General features: G+C 38.6%; 2 protein-coding genes across 2 annotated transcripts in view; both read right to left on the reverse strand.

The window, feature by feature from the left end:
* The window catches only part of LOC140234972 (UDP-glucuronosyltransferase 2B20-like), a 28,815-nt gene extending 22,410 nt beyond the window's left edge, over window positions 1-6,405 (reverse strand). Inside the window, 3 exon segments of the mRNA XM_072315009.1 lie at window positions 2,931-3,155; window positions 5,933-6,029; window positions 6,031-6,405. Of these exon segments, the coding sequence (XP_072171110.1) occupies window positions 2,931-3,155; window positions 5,933-6,029; window positions 6,031-6,405 (697 nt within the window).
* Window positions 6,406-12,496: 6,091 nt separating this feature from the next.
* Window positions 12,497-14,219, reverse strand: LOC140234973 (UDP-glucuronosyltransferase 2C1-like). Its single transcript, XM_072315010.1, has 3 exons — window positions 14,189-14,219; window positions 13,566-13,785; window positions 12,497-12,782 (listed from the first exon to the last, which is right to left on the reverse strand). Exons 1-3 carry the CDS (start codon window positions 14,217-14,219, stop codon window positions 12,497-12,499), a joined length of 537 nt encoding a protein of 178 aa, XP_072171111.1.
* Between the last annotated feature and the right edge of the window lie 1,124 nt (window positions 14,220-15,343).

A 15,343-nucleotide genomic window follows, 5' to 3' on the forward strand; every position in this document is an offset into this window, starting at 1 on the left:
TTGTTAGTTATTATAATGATAATTTTGATATCATTTCCCCTACTTTAAAAAAAAAGTATTTTTCTTTATGCTATAAAAGTGAAAATATATTGAATTTTCTTTATATTTTTGTATATCACTGTCCGTAATGGCATCATGAAGACTGTCCGTAATGGCATCATGAAGACAAGTGTAATCGTCTTCTTATTAACTGACACATTGAGTATTGCCTATTATAAACAGAAGCAAATTTGTAAATACAAATATATTCTTGCTCGATTATTGATAATGGATGATAAAAAACAATTACGTAGCAGCAACAATCGAGTATGCTTTGAGACTGAAGAACAACCCGTGAAACTTTTTGGGAATACATTGTATATCACTCGCTTTCATCGTTACCCAACAAATGTCGTGTTACTACAGCATTGTAACACGCGTTTCCTATCCATCTGCATATTATGTATACACTTTACAGGAAAAAAAATATCGACATTCGTGCAGATATAATACTGAGAACTAGGTTTTCACCTTAACGCATGAAAGAATTTCAATATACAATTTACATCTATTGCCATGCTTATGATAATGCTAAAAAAGAGTTAAAAACAGTACATATCTTACCACGCATCCCCCCCCCCCAAAAAAAAGACTATTTCTAGATAGTGCATACACTTTCCTTCTGACAGTAACAATGATATTGCCCTTCACAAAAATCATGAGTTATCTCTTATGAATTGATGGTTCATATAAACAGGGAATAGCTCTGAAGTGCACTCTCGTACGTGCTTGTCTTCTCACGAAATTTTGCTTTTCAAGGCTCCAAAGTGTTAAGCACTCAAGTCCTATTTTTGATATATTATAGACGATTCTGAGTTTGCCAAATAGGAAATTATATGCAACAAAAACTACAACCAAAGGGCTTTTTACACTTGTGTTTCTTAACCCCGGACTTTCTCTGACCCAGGACTATCGTTAGTCCCGTACCAATTTTTTCAGCTTTTTACACTCGCCAATTAGTCCCGTACTATCTCTTGTCCGGGGCTAAGGAGAAAACTGACCTTTTTACACTCGTCTTTCTTAGCCCCGGACTTTCCAAACCACATGAATATTCATAATTACGCTGTGTACTGTACACGTACACGCACGCACCGGCAGCACTTGATTACCTCGTTTCTGATTGGTCAGTGAGGGTCGCACTTCGTCTCCGTCGCTTAGCCCAGGATTATTTTTTCGTTCTGTTTACACTCACTTGCTTGGCACCGCAATTGCGGTGCTAGCACCGCAATTGCGGTGCTAACCCCTGCTATTTTGCAGGGCCAGATAGTACCGTACTATCGGTGGGGCTAGCCCACTTTGGCAAAAACGAGTGTAAACAGAAAGTGGGCTAAGGATAGTCCCGTACTATCGGTGGGGCTAAGGCCCCCCCTTAGCCCCACCGATAGTCCGGGGCTAAGCAAAAATTTACAAGTGTAAAAAGCCCTCAAGTGTAAAAGCTCACACCTGATCCTATACATTTACTGACCATTATACATTTCCTTTTTCTGCAAAATATAGATAAGATGTTATATTTCTAGACCCTGAAATAGCATTCAGACAATTGAATCATACTGGAAGCTATTAATGCACGAATCCGATTGTATTTTTTTTTTGGGGGGGGGGGGATATACTGTAAAGTTAATACTACATAATGCCAAGCGTGACTTGAATGGTCCATTCTGGTTTGGCTTCAGACATATTGTATAATTATCGTGTCAAAATGTACATATTGTGACGTGAAACGACGGGGATGGAAAAATAAGAATCGAATGGAATTATCTATGTAAAGATTGAGAAAATGCTGTTTAGGGAGTTGTACATGTTGAAAACATTACTCCTTTTTCTGTTTTGTTTGTCTACAAACAATTCTCAAAAGCAGTGACAATCCACAGCTCAAAATGAGGAATACAAAGATTAAGACTAAAAGAAAAAAGGCAAGATATAACGATTGTACGTCTATGTAATACTGGACAAACGACAGCTCAGGTCCTTTTGAACGCAGATAATCTCCGCCATATTTGATCACATGTTCAATCCAGGGCGCAGCGCGATCATGTGGTGACAACGGATGGTCGTTCATGATTGCTGACACCTGTTTTGCCGTCCTTGCATACCTAGGTTTAGACAAAAGGGCATACAAATCCAATTTTGTTATTCCCGTCATGAATATCCTAAAGTTTACTTCCTTTTCACTTTCGAGTTGACTAAAAAAATAGACTTCAATAAAAACTTATGTCTCATCTTTCAATGAAATTGGATATTGCAAAGTTTTGAAACTTTGAAGTTCTACAGCATGTTTAAAAAATTAGTTATACCGATATCAGTTGCAACCATATCGACGGTCAAGTTTTCACTTGAGCTTTACATGAATGCTACATGTGAAATGAAATTGGAAAGGGTAACAGGTCAAATAATATTGTTACATTGTACTAGCTTCATAATAGTCTCATAATAGTGTCATTTACAGGACAGTATTGGAAGATGATATCTGCAATTTTTCGATGTAATGTCGAATATCTATGAACCGTCTGCAGTTCCAGTAACTCTACGAATAGTAAGTTTTTCATAATATTTTTCTCATTGCGAAAAATATTATGATATAATATGAACATGTATGAAAGGTCTTTAACTAGAAAACTCATAACGTATAGGAATAACATGCATGCTCGATTTGATACATATCATTTCTCTGGGGCTTGTTATCTACCGAAAACATGATACAACCGAACAAGATTAGCACCGACGGTTAGCGAACATTATGGCACATTACCTCTCTTTTTGGCGTTGATCATTTTGCGTGAATCAAGTTGAAAATGATGCTATACTTGGATGATGATAATGATAATAGCATGTTAGTGGTATTATTGTTTTATTGCATCGTATGGCGTTATGGATACCAATGTTCAACCAACTTTGAATCGTTGCGATGATGACGTCATTCAGGGCTTCATAAATGTTGTCAGCAGTCAGCTGAATCTTGTCGAGTTGTCGTCCGAGTCCTCTCTTCTCCACCCTCGCTCCAATGTCGTACTGGTCGCCTTGGAGAGGAAAGACCACGAGAGGTACCCCGTGGTAGCAGGCCTCCTGGAAACCGTTATTCCCGCCGTGGTAGAGAAACACTTTGGTCTTTGGATGACCTTAGATACCAGAGACGGGAAAGGAAAATCGTGTTACTGGTGGTGTTCACATCGCACTCAAAACGTTTTGTTTTCACGCAGGAAATAATGATCACCTCATTGGCAAAGCACAGAAAATATACATCGGATAGAAGATCCTAGCTGGAAAGAACACAGTGTTCCACAGTGTGAACACATTGTGAACACAGTGTGAAATTTCTTAACTTTGGAAAATTCGAGCGTTTTCACTTTGCAAACGCATTGTCAATTATCATTCAAAGTGTGAAACAGAAGGTTACTATGTGACCATTCTGTGAAAAACCACACCACAGTGTGATATCATCTCTACAGTGTGAAACTGAATGTTACTCTGTAAACATTCTGTGAAAACCACACCACAGTGTGAAATCATCTTCACACTGTTAAGTTCGAATATTTTTACATAACATAGTCAACTATGTGGACACACTGTGAGCACACTCTGGAATGCTGTGTTCTTTCCAGCAGTGTTGGCTCAGCATAAAGCTGGATGTCATAAACACAGCAAAGGATTCCTTTACTCGTTCCCTCAAGTGCCATTGGGGAATGACGATGAAGGTCGTTCGAGGGTCAAAGGAATTGCATGATGACTGCTGGATGATCTGAACACACGCAAATGACGACAATCCATATCTTTCACTCTCATAAAACAATCATTTGAAAGAGTAAAAAATAATGGTCTCTGACATTCCAATTCTATGTTCATAATGCAAATCGTGTCTTGTTAGAGAAAGTAACAGCAAAACGATCCAACATATTTCGACAGGTAATAAAAATAATGATAAGAAGAAGAAGAAGAAGAAGAAGAAGAAGGTCTTCTCTATCCAGGGTAACTATAGCCTCTTCAGTGTTGCCACTGCTCTACGAGAGGGCCATGCCATTATCTTTATCCCAGCATTACCCATTGGCCACTACCTATTTATACACATGGGTGAAGAGGGAAATCATGGGTACACCATCTCGTCCAATGACGTAAGCACTGTACTTGTTTAGAACTCGGGTCCTCTGATTGGGAGTCAGGAGTATTATCCACTATGCCACAGTGCCACCACAGCATATATTATTAACTGTACTCATCGTTTAATGGTCTTACCCAGCAAGTCATTTTGAGGAACCCAAGGTGTCGTCAACACGTTCGCTGGCAGATTCAGGTCTCCCACGTCTTTGGTCTGCTAGATGACTTTCTGTGGCAGCCGGCCGAAGGCTGTGGCGAACATTTCGGCAACCTCCGGCTTGGTCCGAGTGACGGCCTCCGAAAGTACGTCCCGAGGGAGAATAAAATGACGCCATCGTCAACAGAGCTCTGCATGAATTTTTCGAGTTCCTACGCAATGAACAGTAGAGACAAAAGCCGTGTGAGAGGGGGAAAAGGTGATGCAATTATTTCGTCACCTCGTAACCTACAGGCCTTCCACCTTCTTCCACTGGAATCTGAGTAATGAGACGATTTTTAATGCATGCATTATTATTTTTTTTTATGAACCAGTAGGAAAAGTTACATACTCACCCAATCTGACGAGCAATATGGTTGTATCGAGTATAGTGGCATAGAGCTATGGATGAACTATCAAATGTAAAAGTTTGGAATTTCTGAAAACATGTCAGTAATTGTAGGTGTATAAGAAATAAGCAGGGTCTATGTTAGGTAACATAATGACAGAAAATACCTTATCGTGAACCATTATAATTGCACTTTTCTTCTGACATGGTACTAAACAATACTAAGTAAAATCATACTTTGAGTCCTGATGATTATCATCGCAGTGGTTGTTTAGCCAGGGTTTAGTACTTGGTCAACATGGATATTTATTACTGTTCAGGATAACATGTCCTTAACCGTACCTCACTGAGCTGTTTCGCCGGCCGGGCCGTTAGGCCTCCCACGGGTATGAAGTTTGGGTTCAACGAGAACGAGAACTCGGTGGAAAAATCCGAACTTAACAAGTTTAGATCAAACTCCTTGTAATAGCTCCACGCGTCAAACCTGGATTCGTCCAAACCAATGTCTCTTGCTAGCTGCTTGTAATTTGGCAGTGTCGTATATTTTGTCAAGATAAAGTACACGATGCTTTGCAAGGTATTCAAGAACCTTTGGGAAAATGTCATGGTATCTGTAAACCCTAGACCCATTTCTGGTTGGTATATAGGAAGGGTTGTAACTTGTTCCATACAAGTGGTGTGAATGGATTCAACGACACTAAAGCCCTTTTTACACTTGTGTTTCTTAACCCCGTACTTTCTCTGACCCAGGACTATCGTTAGTCCCGTACCAATTTTTTTCAGCTTTTTATACTCGCCAATAAATCCCGTACTAAGCTCTTGTCCTGGGCTAAGGAGAAAACTGACCTTTTTACACTCGTATTTCTTAGTCTTGTTATACTTTCCAAACCACATGAATATTCATTATACGCCGTGCACTGTACAAGTACACGCACGCACCGGCAGCACTTGATTACCTCGTTTCTGATTGGTCAGTGGAGGTCGGACTTCGTCTCCGTCGCTTAGCCCAGGATTATTTTTTCGTTCTGTTTACACTCGCTTGCTTGGCACCGCAATTGCGGAGCTAACCCTGCTATTTTGCAGATTATCGGTGAGGCTAGCCCACTTTGGCAAAAACAAGTGTAAACAGAAAGTGGGCTAAGGAAAGTCTGGTACCAACGGTGGGGCTAAGGCCCCCCTTAGCCTCACCGTTGGTACGGGACTAAGCAAAAATTTGTAAGTGTAAAAAGTCCTTAATTTGATGTCCTTGTGGAATTTACGCTCCAACACGCGCCTGATGACCGCAGCACAAGGCCAGCTGATGTCCATGACGATGATGTCGGTATCTTTTAGGCGCGTCAACATCGTGACAACGTGACACCGTGACAACATCTCTACAATCCTTGGACATATTCACCAGAAACGGAGACAATTCTACTATCTGGCGAGTAGGATCAAAAAACGCCAGCGTGTTGAAACGCTTGAAGGCGTAACGAACCTCCTCTGTGGACTTGTTACGATGCTCAAAAATGGCGAACGTCATGAACGAAAACTGGGGATCGCTCGCCCGCTGATCGTAGGCTCGGCTAATGAGGCTCGTCACGTTGTGTCCACGACGAACCAAGGCTTTTGCGATCGAGGCACCTGCCAAAAAATGGCTGCCTTCACCGTACATGTTGGACATCAGGATATTGGCTCCGAAAACGACGGCTACACTCATCAAAAACACGAACACGTACAAGTAGTTATGCATGCCGAAAGTTTTCAAGTCTCCACAGAACAAAATTTTTCAGCAGCGCTCATCGCATGGTTTCTTTATGTCACAGTCGATTTTCAACACTACTCGTCGTCCACTGGTTGATTTTTTTTTTCTGTTGACATCTCCATTTCTTCAACACATTAGCCCAAATTCACGAAGGTGGTACAAATGAAACCATGTTTTAAACCATGGACAAAAACCATGGCGCGCCAAGTGTCGCACGGAATATTTCGTTAGGAAATCAGTCATTTCGTCGATGAAATTGTTATTTTGTCACGAAATGACAACATTTTGTAATTAAATGAACATTTCGTCCACGAAATGATAATTTTGTTAACGAAACGGTCATTTTGTCGACGAAATGACCAATTTCGTAACGACATATACCATGCGACACTTGGTGCTCCATGGTTTTTGTCCATGGTTTAAACCATGGTTTCATTTGTACCACCTTCGTGAATTCGGGCCATTGGGTCCAATACCGTGAGACGTACTTGATTTCCTAGGTCCAACGTGTGATTGTACTGTTATCTGAATAAGCCTTTTAACAAACGTGGCACCCATCGCTTACAGTGGATATCCTCACCATAAAATGCTTGCATGTGTTTACTTTTTCCTGGCGCGATCAATGAAAGAATCGCTGCGTCATTCATGTACTAACCATGACTGTCTTCAAATGAGAACTGTCTCGATTATTTTTCTGTGCAGAATGATATGTCTCAAACCTAGCAAATTCTCTGCAGACATAGAACCCAGCAAAGTCGAACTTGCTGGAATTTCGAAGGGACACAAGTGCGACCTCTGAAAGGAAACAGACGTAAAACATTTTTTCGGTGCCGTCACTGGTGGACAAGTTGACTACTCCAGTTCATGACGTCATTGTCGACACAAATATAAAGAAAATATAACTTATTACGGAAGGGAGGGAAGGCCTGGTGGGGCAACAACATGTCACACTTTCTGACAACAAAATAAATCACCACCACCAATGATATCAAACTTAAAGTAACAAAAACTTCATTCTTCCCTCGCCTCAAACGGCATGGTCCCACTCTCGATCCATCTTTTTTTTTCCCCAACGTGGGCCTAACAGGCCACACCCACTTTGTACAAATGTATATTCATGGCAAACTATTCAACCAAATTTCCTTTACCATGGAAAGTACAATCCTTCGACCTGGTACTGGCATTACTTTAAGGGCGTGCTCTTTCACCATTCTAGAAAAGTGAAAATACAACGTATGTTGAATCACATTTTATATTTTTTTTTATTTTGTTGTCCATAATGACGTCATGGAATGAAGAAGTCTCCTTATCAACACCGAAACTTTACAAAATCAAAGTTTTGGAATCATTGTCTGATTTTCCAAAAACTTTCACTCACGTATTTTACTGAAATTGGTGCCTTCACTCAATTCACATTATCTTTTGGCCTCGATTTCCCGTAATAAAAAGTATTAGCAGAAAACAGGATTGTATTGCTTACTTGTTTATCTAAAAACCAAAGTTGATATCATTATAATATTGCATCCATATTTGTTGAAACTTATGTGATTCAAAGTTCCGTGAAATATTATGTACTCACGTAAGCATTATTGCTTTGTATTAATTTATGTGGAAATTAGATCATTTGAATTGTATTGAATTGACAACGACAGTGTAGAGCGAAAATGTAATGGCCCGAGCAAAATCAAAAGAACTGTGGACGAAATTCCCCCCCCCCCCCCCCCCAGGAAGAGCGAGGAACACTTGACGCGAGTGACTTGAAATCGCGAGGACACAATCCCAAAATTAGTAGGGCAGATATGTAGCAAAAATTGGTTGAGATGCTCACATCCGGCGGAAAGAACGAAATTTTGCATATAGTGGTATTTTGGGGCGCTGTTTTCAAAAATTGCGGGATCCAAGAGATCTGACCACGGGGTCGGCCGGCATTTTGAATTCCAATATGGCCACCATCACAAAACAAATTTAAAGATCCCTATCTTCAGTTCTGAATGACCTGTGACACCAAAATTTGGTACACAAGAGCGTTTTGACATATTGAATTTGATGACAGATTAATTTGAAGTGTCTGACAAACATCGAATGGCCGCCATTTTAAATTCCAATATGGCCCCCTCGACGAAATGTTCAAAATCCCTATCTCAACTTCTAAGTGGTGAGTGACGCTGAAATTAGGTGCAAACAAGACAGTACTGTATTTTAACATACTCAGTTAAAAAATGGACTAATGTGATGTGTCTGGCAAACGCAATGCCCGCTATGTTGAATTCCAATATGGCTGCGAAGACAAATATCACGACTAGCATTCACCGGCATGCCAAAAAGTGCTGCAAAAATGAAGCATAATGCACCTTTCACTGACGTCACAATGTAGATACAGCAGCGCGCACTCAATCAGTTACAAACGCGCGCTCAATCAGGTAGCCTAATTTACAAACCCGTGATGAAGATTTTCAACACTCCAACATGACAACTATGTAGGAAAATTCAAATTGGCTGCCGTGCAGCCTGTCAGACATATCAAATAAGTCTGTTATTGAAGTCACCATATCACCATGCTTTTATGTATTCAAATTTCATTGGCTTAAGTCATTCAGAACTGAAGATAGGGATCTTTGACGGCGGCCATATTGGAATTCAAAATGGCGGCCGACCCCGTGGCCAGATCTCTTGGATCCGGCAATTTTTTTAAATCAGCGCCCCAAAATACCCCTATGTGCACAATTTCATACTTTCCGCCGGATGTGAGCATCTTTCTCACATATCTGCCCCACTAAGTAGCGCGCGCGCACGAAAGAGGTCGACTACCAGAAGCCTGAACCCGGAAGTGCCTATAGTAATACACGTAAAGTACAGCTTTGAAGATGGGGTTGGGTTGGAAAAAATCATTCTAATTTTAAGGAAAATCAATATTTGTCCATATGCCTCCGGATTTTATAAGAGAAATACATTCTCAACACAGTACACGTGTTTTGATGAAAAAAAGGACTTGCTCTAATGTGTCAAATATGTGCCTTAACATGAAGCCTAAATTGCCAAACATGCATTCATACGTCAATTAAGATTGCAGAAAGGTACAGTGTATACTCTCTGCTATGGAGTACTGATTTCACATAATATATGACACTTAGAAACATCAGACACACATGCAACACACACTCCCACACACACCCACAAAAAACACACACACTCACAACAAAAACACACATACGCACACACACGTACACACAAAAACCACATTTTTTTCCAAATTCCAACACACACACACATTTTTTTTTTCAATTTCAACACGCACACACACACACACACAGTGCATGTCTTGAGTCCAGACCATGCATAACTCAAGGCACAGACAGCAGGGAGGACTGCAAAAACACTATTGGATACAGTACACTATCACCTTGGAGGCTTTAAAGGTAGGGGATACCTTTTACAGAACTCCCAAAATGCAGGAAAACATTAAATATATACCTCAGGGGACTTGTTTAGGCCACTGCTTAGAAATTTGGAAGTCAACAGGTATCTACAATTTGAATAATGCATAAAAACTCAACTACTCTGTAGTTCTGTGTGTCAGCCACACGTAAGCCTTTTTGTTGCAGTCTTCTGTATTTTTTATCTATAAACACAAATCTAAAAGTATAAGAGCTGATGTAATAACATATAGAGTGTGTGGCAAGAATGTATATAGAAATGTTTGTAAGTTTTGATGAACTTTATTCACAAAATATACATGATGGACACACATGCAGTGCATGGGTCTGCAAAGGTAGCCTAGTAATGTACTGGAATTTACGGTGAGCCCCGAAAAAAAATTCAATTCAAAATCTAACGGTCAATAAAAATGTACTAAATGTTACCTTCCACTTTCAATACTTTATGGGAGTTTCTAAAATGATACTCTCTTCAACATACCACTGTGTTTACACAACTCTTCATTTAAGGCATGCAAATGGGATTCCCTACCTTTAAAGTTGATTGCATAGAGATTAGTGCATGGTACACATATATGAACAGCTAATTATGTGCGATTCTGTCTTAAATGTTGCTGTTTGTGGCACCGGTTTATTAGCCAGCAGATACTCATTCACTTACGGTAAGCACAAATATTCAATGGTTATTCATTGAGTGCCTCATCATAGTAATTGTGAAAAAGGCAGTATACACTCACTCATGATACTATAGTACTGGTAATGGTAATGGTGGTAATGGTAATGGTTATCTAAAAATTCATTTGCAGCCATGAAAATGGCTGAATTGCAGAATTCTATACAATATCATATTTCATTTTATAATAACATACATAATCATACAATCATTCCATGATTAAAATATAAAACTACACAATTATATATACATATATAAAAGACACCTGATGACCAAAATACAAAATTAATCAAATACACTTATACATACACATTAAAAGAGCTGCGAGAAAAATTAAACATAATCTTCATGTCACCATCACATATGCATACACAAACTTATGCTTTAAAATATATCAAAAATACACAAATCATTATACTTCTCCAACAACTTTCACATTTTGTTTATACATATACTGAAAAAAATAGGCGGGCAGTGATATCATAAGAGATATCAAACACTTGTGTATGGAGACGGAGAGAGAGAAACACAGAAGGGGTACCTGTAAAAAGGAGATAGCAAGAGAGATAGAAAGAGACAGAAGAGAATACTTGGAATGAGATGTGCAAACAGATACATTGTATAACATAATGAATCTATTTCTTTTTCATCTTGTATTTCTATTAAAATCATTTCAATCCATATAATCTTTTAACATTACTATCTTTTCAACAATATTATATATCATTAATGGTTAAAATTATACAAAAATCGAAATACCTTATACATAAGGAGGGGGCAGGCTACCAACGCATATGCAATAAGCATGCAAACATAACAACATTCATTTATATTACACATTTCAGTTATTCTCATAACAATTAAGATTATTTTCTAATAACGATCTGAATACATAAGCTCAATCAATATTACAAAACAATCTCAATTCAACTCATTATCACTATATAAAAGAAAATATGTGTGTCATAAAAATTGCACCGTCTTAAAAATATATATAAAGTTCTCAATATAAATCGTAATATAAATATAAAATATAAAGCTTTGCATGTATACAATCCACACTTTGGCTTGTTATCAGTATCATTGTAATACACTTTCTGCTGTGCTCTCTTACATTCTTTTCCATTAGAAGTTCACATATAGACAATCAAATGTGAATGTATAAATTACTTGTGCAATGAAATCTTGTTCCCTGTAGTGTTAGAACACCCCCCCCCCCAAAAAAAAAAAAAAAAAAAAAAAAGTTAATCATGTCAGCACAAGTGAGAGTGATAGTGGTACCTTCGCGAATGCTCGACTTCTCGACCTCTCTAATGGCGGCGGGTTGTTCAATTGGCCCCGCGCTTTTATGTGCGAGCGAGCGCGCGCTCTATTACACATAGAACCTCTTTGGTGCGAGTCATTGCTCTCAGTATGCGTGTGCTGAAATTAAAGCGAGCTGCCTTTGGAAAAGGCTAGTCATTATAGGGATTACATGAATTATCATTCCATAGCAGATGCTTATCTCAGTGAACATAAAACCCATAATGGCTGTTGATACAAATGACATTTTTCCCTCATGCGTATAAAAAAGTCTAATTACCTATCAGGTTCATCAAAAGGGATTACAAAGCTACATATTGTATTTACGATTCATATCATAACACATTTGACAACGAAATCTTTGTATATACATGCAGGCAAATAGCTTTGATAATAATCATGCTCTCAAGTGTTAAATAATTTTGGCACTTTATGCACATGTACATGGGTTCAGGTGGAGAAGTTCTCGTATATCCCTGTTGCAGAAGATTATGAAAAATGCAAAATAAAATTATACTCACGATTTTGTTCTTTTTTTTTTCTTCTCCATCTTTTTTTTTCTCTCTTTCCCTTCTCGATGTAATCTGATGTTTTTGCAATGGCTTAATGTCAGTTTCAGAAAAAGAAAATATTCGAAAATCTACACTTAATGCGGTCGACACTAAGCAAGTTAGTCCTTTTTCTGTTTGGTCCATCCACAAGCCAAGCGCAAGAGTAGTAAAAATCCACAGCGCAAAATGAGGAATATAGTAATTACGATTATAAGAAAAACGATGAAATATAACGCCAGTACATCGATCATGTAATATTGGACTAACGACAGTTCTGGCCCTGTTGAACGTAGATAGTCCCCGCCAAATTTGATCACGTGTTCAATCCAGTGTGCCGCTCGATCGCGGGGCGACAACGGTTGGTCTTTCATGATCGCTGACACTTGTTTTGCCGTCGAGGCATACCTAAGATAAGACAGAGAACGTAGAATTAGATTTCTTATATTCTCATAAGGTGAGCATCTTAAATTTCCATTCATTTCCATATTTAAGTTCACTTTAGTGAATGGTCTAAAATACAACAAACGGTAGGTCTGATATCAAGGTTTATACAAACAAGTTTCAAAAGTTTGAGCAAAATGAGGCATTAGAAAGTTCTGAAATTTTGAAATTTCACATGTTTTACGCATTTGTGATGATAATTTGCAGCCTTACATCAACACGATTGTTTTATTTATCTGTGCGATAATTTTCCCCTGAATTTCGTTCGTAAAATGAAATAAAAAGAGAAACGAATTTTCTTTCCAGTAATATATTTTGTTGCAATGTCTTGGTTATAAGCATCAAAATCATGTGTCTGCAAATCAATCGCAGAGTTGTGAGGTGATAACAGCATTGCGTCACATAAGCCCTGTGAGGCTGCAATCATTATCAGTCTGCCATAACAACATGATAAAATCTATAATCCTCTTCCTTACGATTCAACGTAAGACTTGAATGAAACTCAAAACCAATTAAAACTGACTTGAACATAATACGAAGAGCTTTCAACCAAAAGGCGCTAAATCCATTGAAAAATGATGGATTTAGCGCCTTTTGGAAGCAAGCTCTATAGAAATGCATTGCACATAGTTTCCATCTTATTTTTCTCCGTACAGCTCCTACCTCGCAATTTGATATCCTTTAATTTCTATTAAAAAATAGATAAACGACACCACGCATTCGAATTTACACATGCGTCTAACTAACTTTGGATTATTTATGACGTCATTCAGAGCTTCGTAAATGCTCTCAGCAGTCAGGTGCATCTTATCGAGTTGCCGCCCGAGTCCTCTCTTCTCTACCCTCGCTCCAACGTCGTACTGGTCGCCGTGGAGAGGAAAGACCACGAGAGGTACCCCGTGGTAGCAGGCCTCCTGGAAACCGTTATTCCCGCCGTGGTAGAGAAACACTCTGGTCTTCGGGTGACCTATGTGACGAGATGCCGTGAGTGATGGGAAAATTGGGTTGCTCTTGTATTTTTTATGTATTTGATGGGTTTTTATAATGCTACCATACGGCTAATACGGCTAATTGTGTGTGATGTTAGAGTTAACGGAAATGCATTTCTGAGATGGTAATCTCATCTACTATAGACACACACACACACACACACACACACGCGGTCGACAACTTCTTTCCACGACTTGAAAAAATAAAGACGCATTTGTCATATTCTTAAAGCAGCATTTTACGTGTTGTGGAAGTTAGAATACAATTTGAATGCAAAGTGCACAATGCCAATCAATTCTTGTAGGAAAGGAAAGTAGCAATGATAAAGCTCTGACGTATTTTAACCTGAAAGTACCTAATATTTCCAGATTCTTTCTCACCCAAGATATCATTTTGAGGTGTCCATGGCATTCTCATCACGTTAGATGGTAGGTTGAAGTTAACCACGTGTTTTGTTTGCCATATGACCTTCTGTGGCAGCCGGCCGAAGGCTGTGGCGAACATTTCGGCAATCTCCGGCCTAGTCCGAATGACAGCCTCCGAAAAGTACGTCCCGAGGGAGAATAAAATGACGCCATCGTCACCAGAGCTCTGCATGAATTTTTCGAGGTCCTACAAAGAACAAAAGATGAGAGAGATATGAAAGAATTGTGAGATTGGACTTTGGAGTAAGGCGTTAAGGAATTGAGCAGATGCAGAGAAATAAATGAAGGAATAGTGAAATGAATGGAACAAGGAAAAAACGAATGGAACGAAGAGAAAATGGACGGAACGAAGAGAAAAAAAAAGAATAGGAAGAAGGAGTCCCAGAGAATGCTTCCTTTTGAATATTGCTTTAAGGTTTGTTCCCCCCCCCCCAAAAAAAAAAAAAAAAGGAAAAAAATGAAGGCGTTGTCTCTGACCACATACAAAGTGTACTTGTAATTACAGTTTGCTTCAAAGAACATATCCTCTCCATTTTCAAGCTGACTACAATGAACATAAATCCCAAATTACATTTAAATAGAATAATCAATTTCACAGGTTTTTATAAATAGTTGATACAACAGTAATAGTAGCAATAGAAAGAGCTTAAAAAATAAGTTACTCGAAAGTTCCACGTGTGGTTACTCGCAATACGTTAATATGTCGTAAATAAAAGAAGTCAAACTTCAAAATTTCTGTAACTTTCTAATTTGATTATGTTTCAATTGTTTAACTTTCATGTTTTGTAAAATGGATATTTTTCATTGCGTCACAAAACCCATCAAAGTTAACTTGAATATGGATTGACATTACATTACATCATTACATTATTGTTTATGGTTTTTAACATTAGGTACTTGTCAATACATTCTTGTTTGGATGTTTGGATGAGTAGGTAAGTACAATCATGTACCTGTTCGAAGAGATGACACACACACACACACACACACACACACATATATATATATATATATATATATATATATGTGAGATATGAGAAAGGAAGGAGAAAATCGGTGCGTAGCTTTGACATTATTATTCCTCTTACTGTTCCTCCTTTTCGGAAAAGC

Source organism: Diadema setosum, chromosome 11, assembly GCF_964275005.1.
Source record: "Diadema setosum chromosome 11, eeDiaSeto1, whole genome shotgun sequence".
Classification (NCBI taxonomy): domain Eukaryota; kingdom Metazoa; phylum Echinodermata; class Echinoidea; order Diadematoida; family Diadematidae; genus Diadema; species Diadema setosum.

Excerpts from the sequence above, each read along its gene's own strand:
- LOC140234973 (XM_072315010.1), bottom strand. The coding sequence starts at position 14,219 with ATGCCATGGACACCTCAAAATGATATCTTGG. Across the intron at positions 13,786-14,188 it reads ACCTCAAAATGATATCTTGG|GTCACCCGAAGACCAGAGTG; the intron begins GTGAGAAAGAAT and ends CTCGTCACATAG. Across the intron at positions 12,783-13,565 it reads GACGTCATAAATAATCCAAA|GTATGCCTCGACGGCAAAAC; the intron begins GTTAGTTAGACG and ends GTCTTATCTTAG.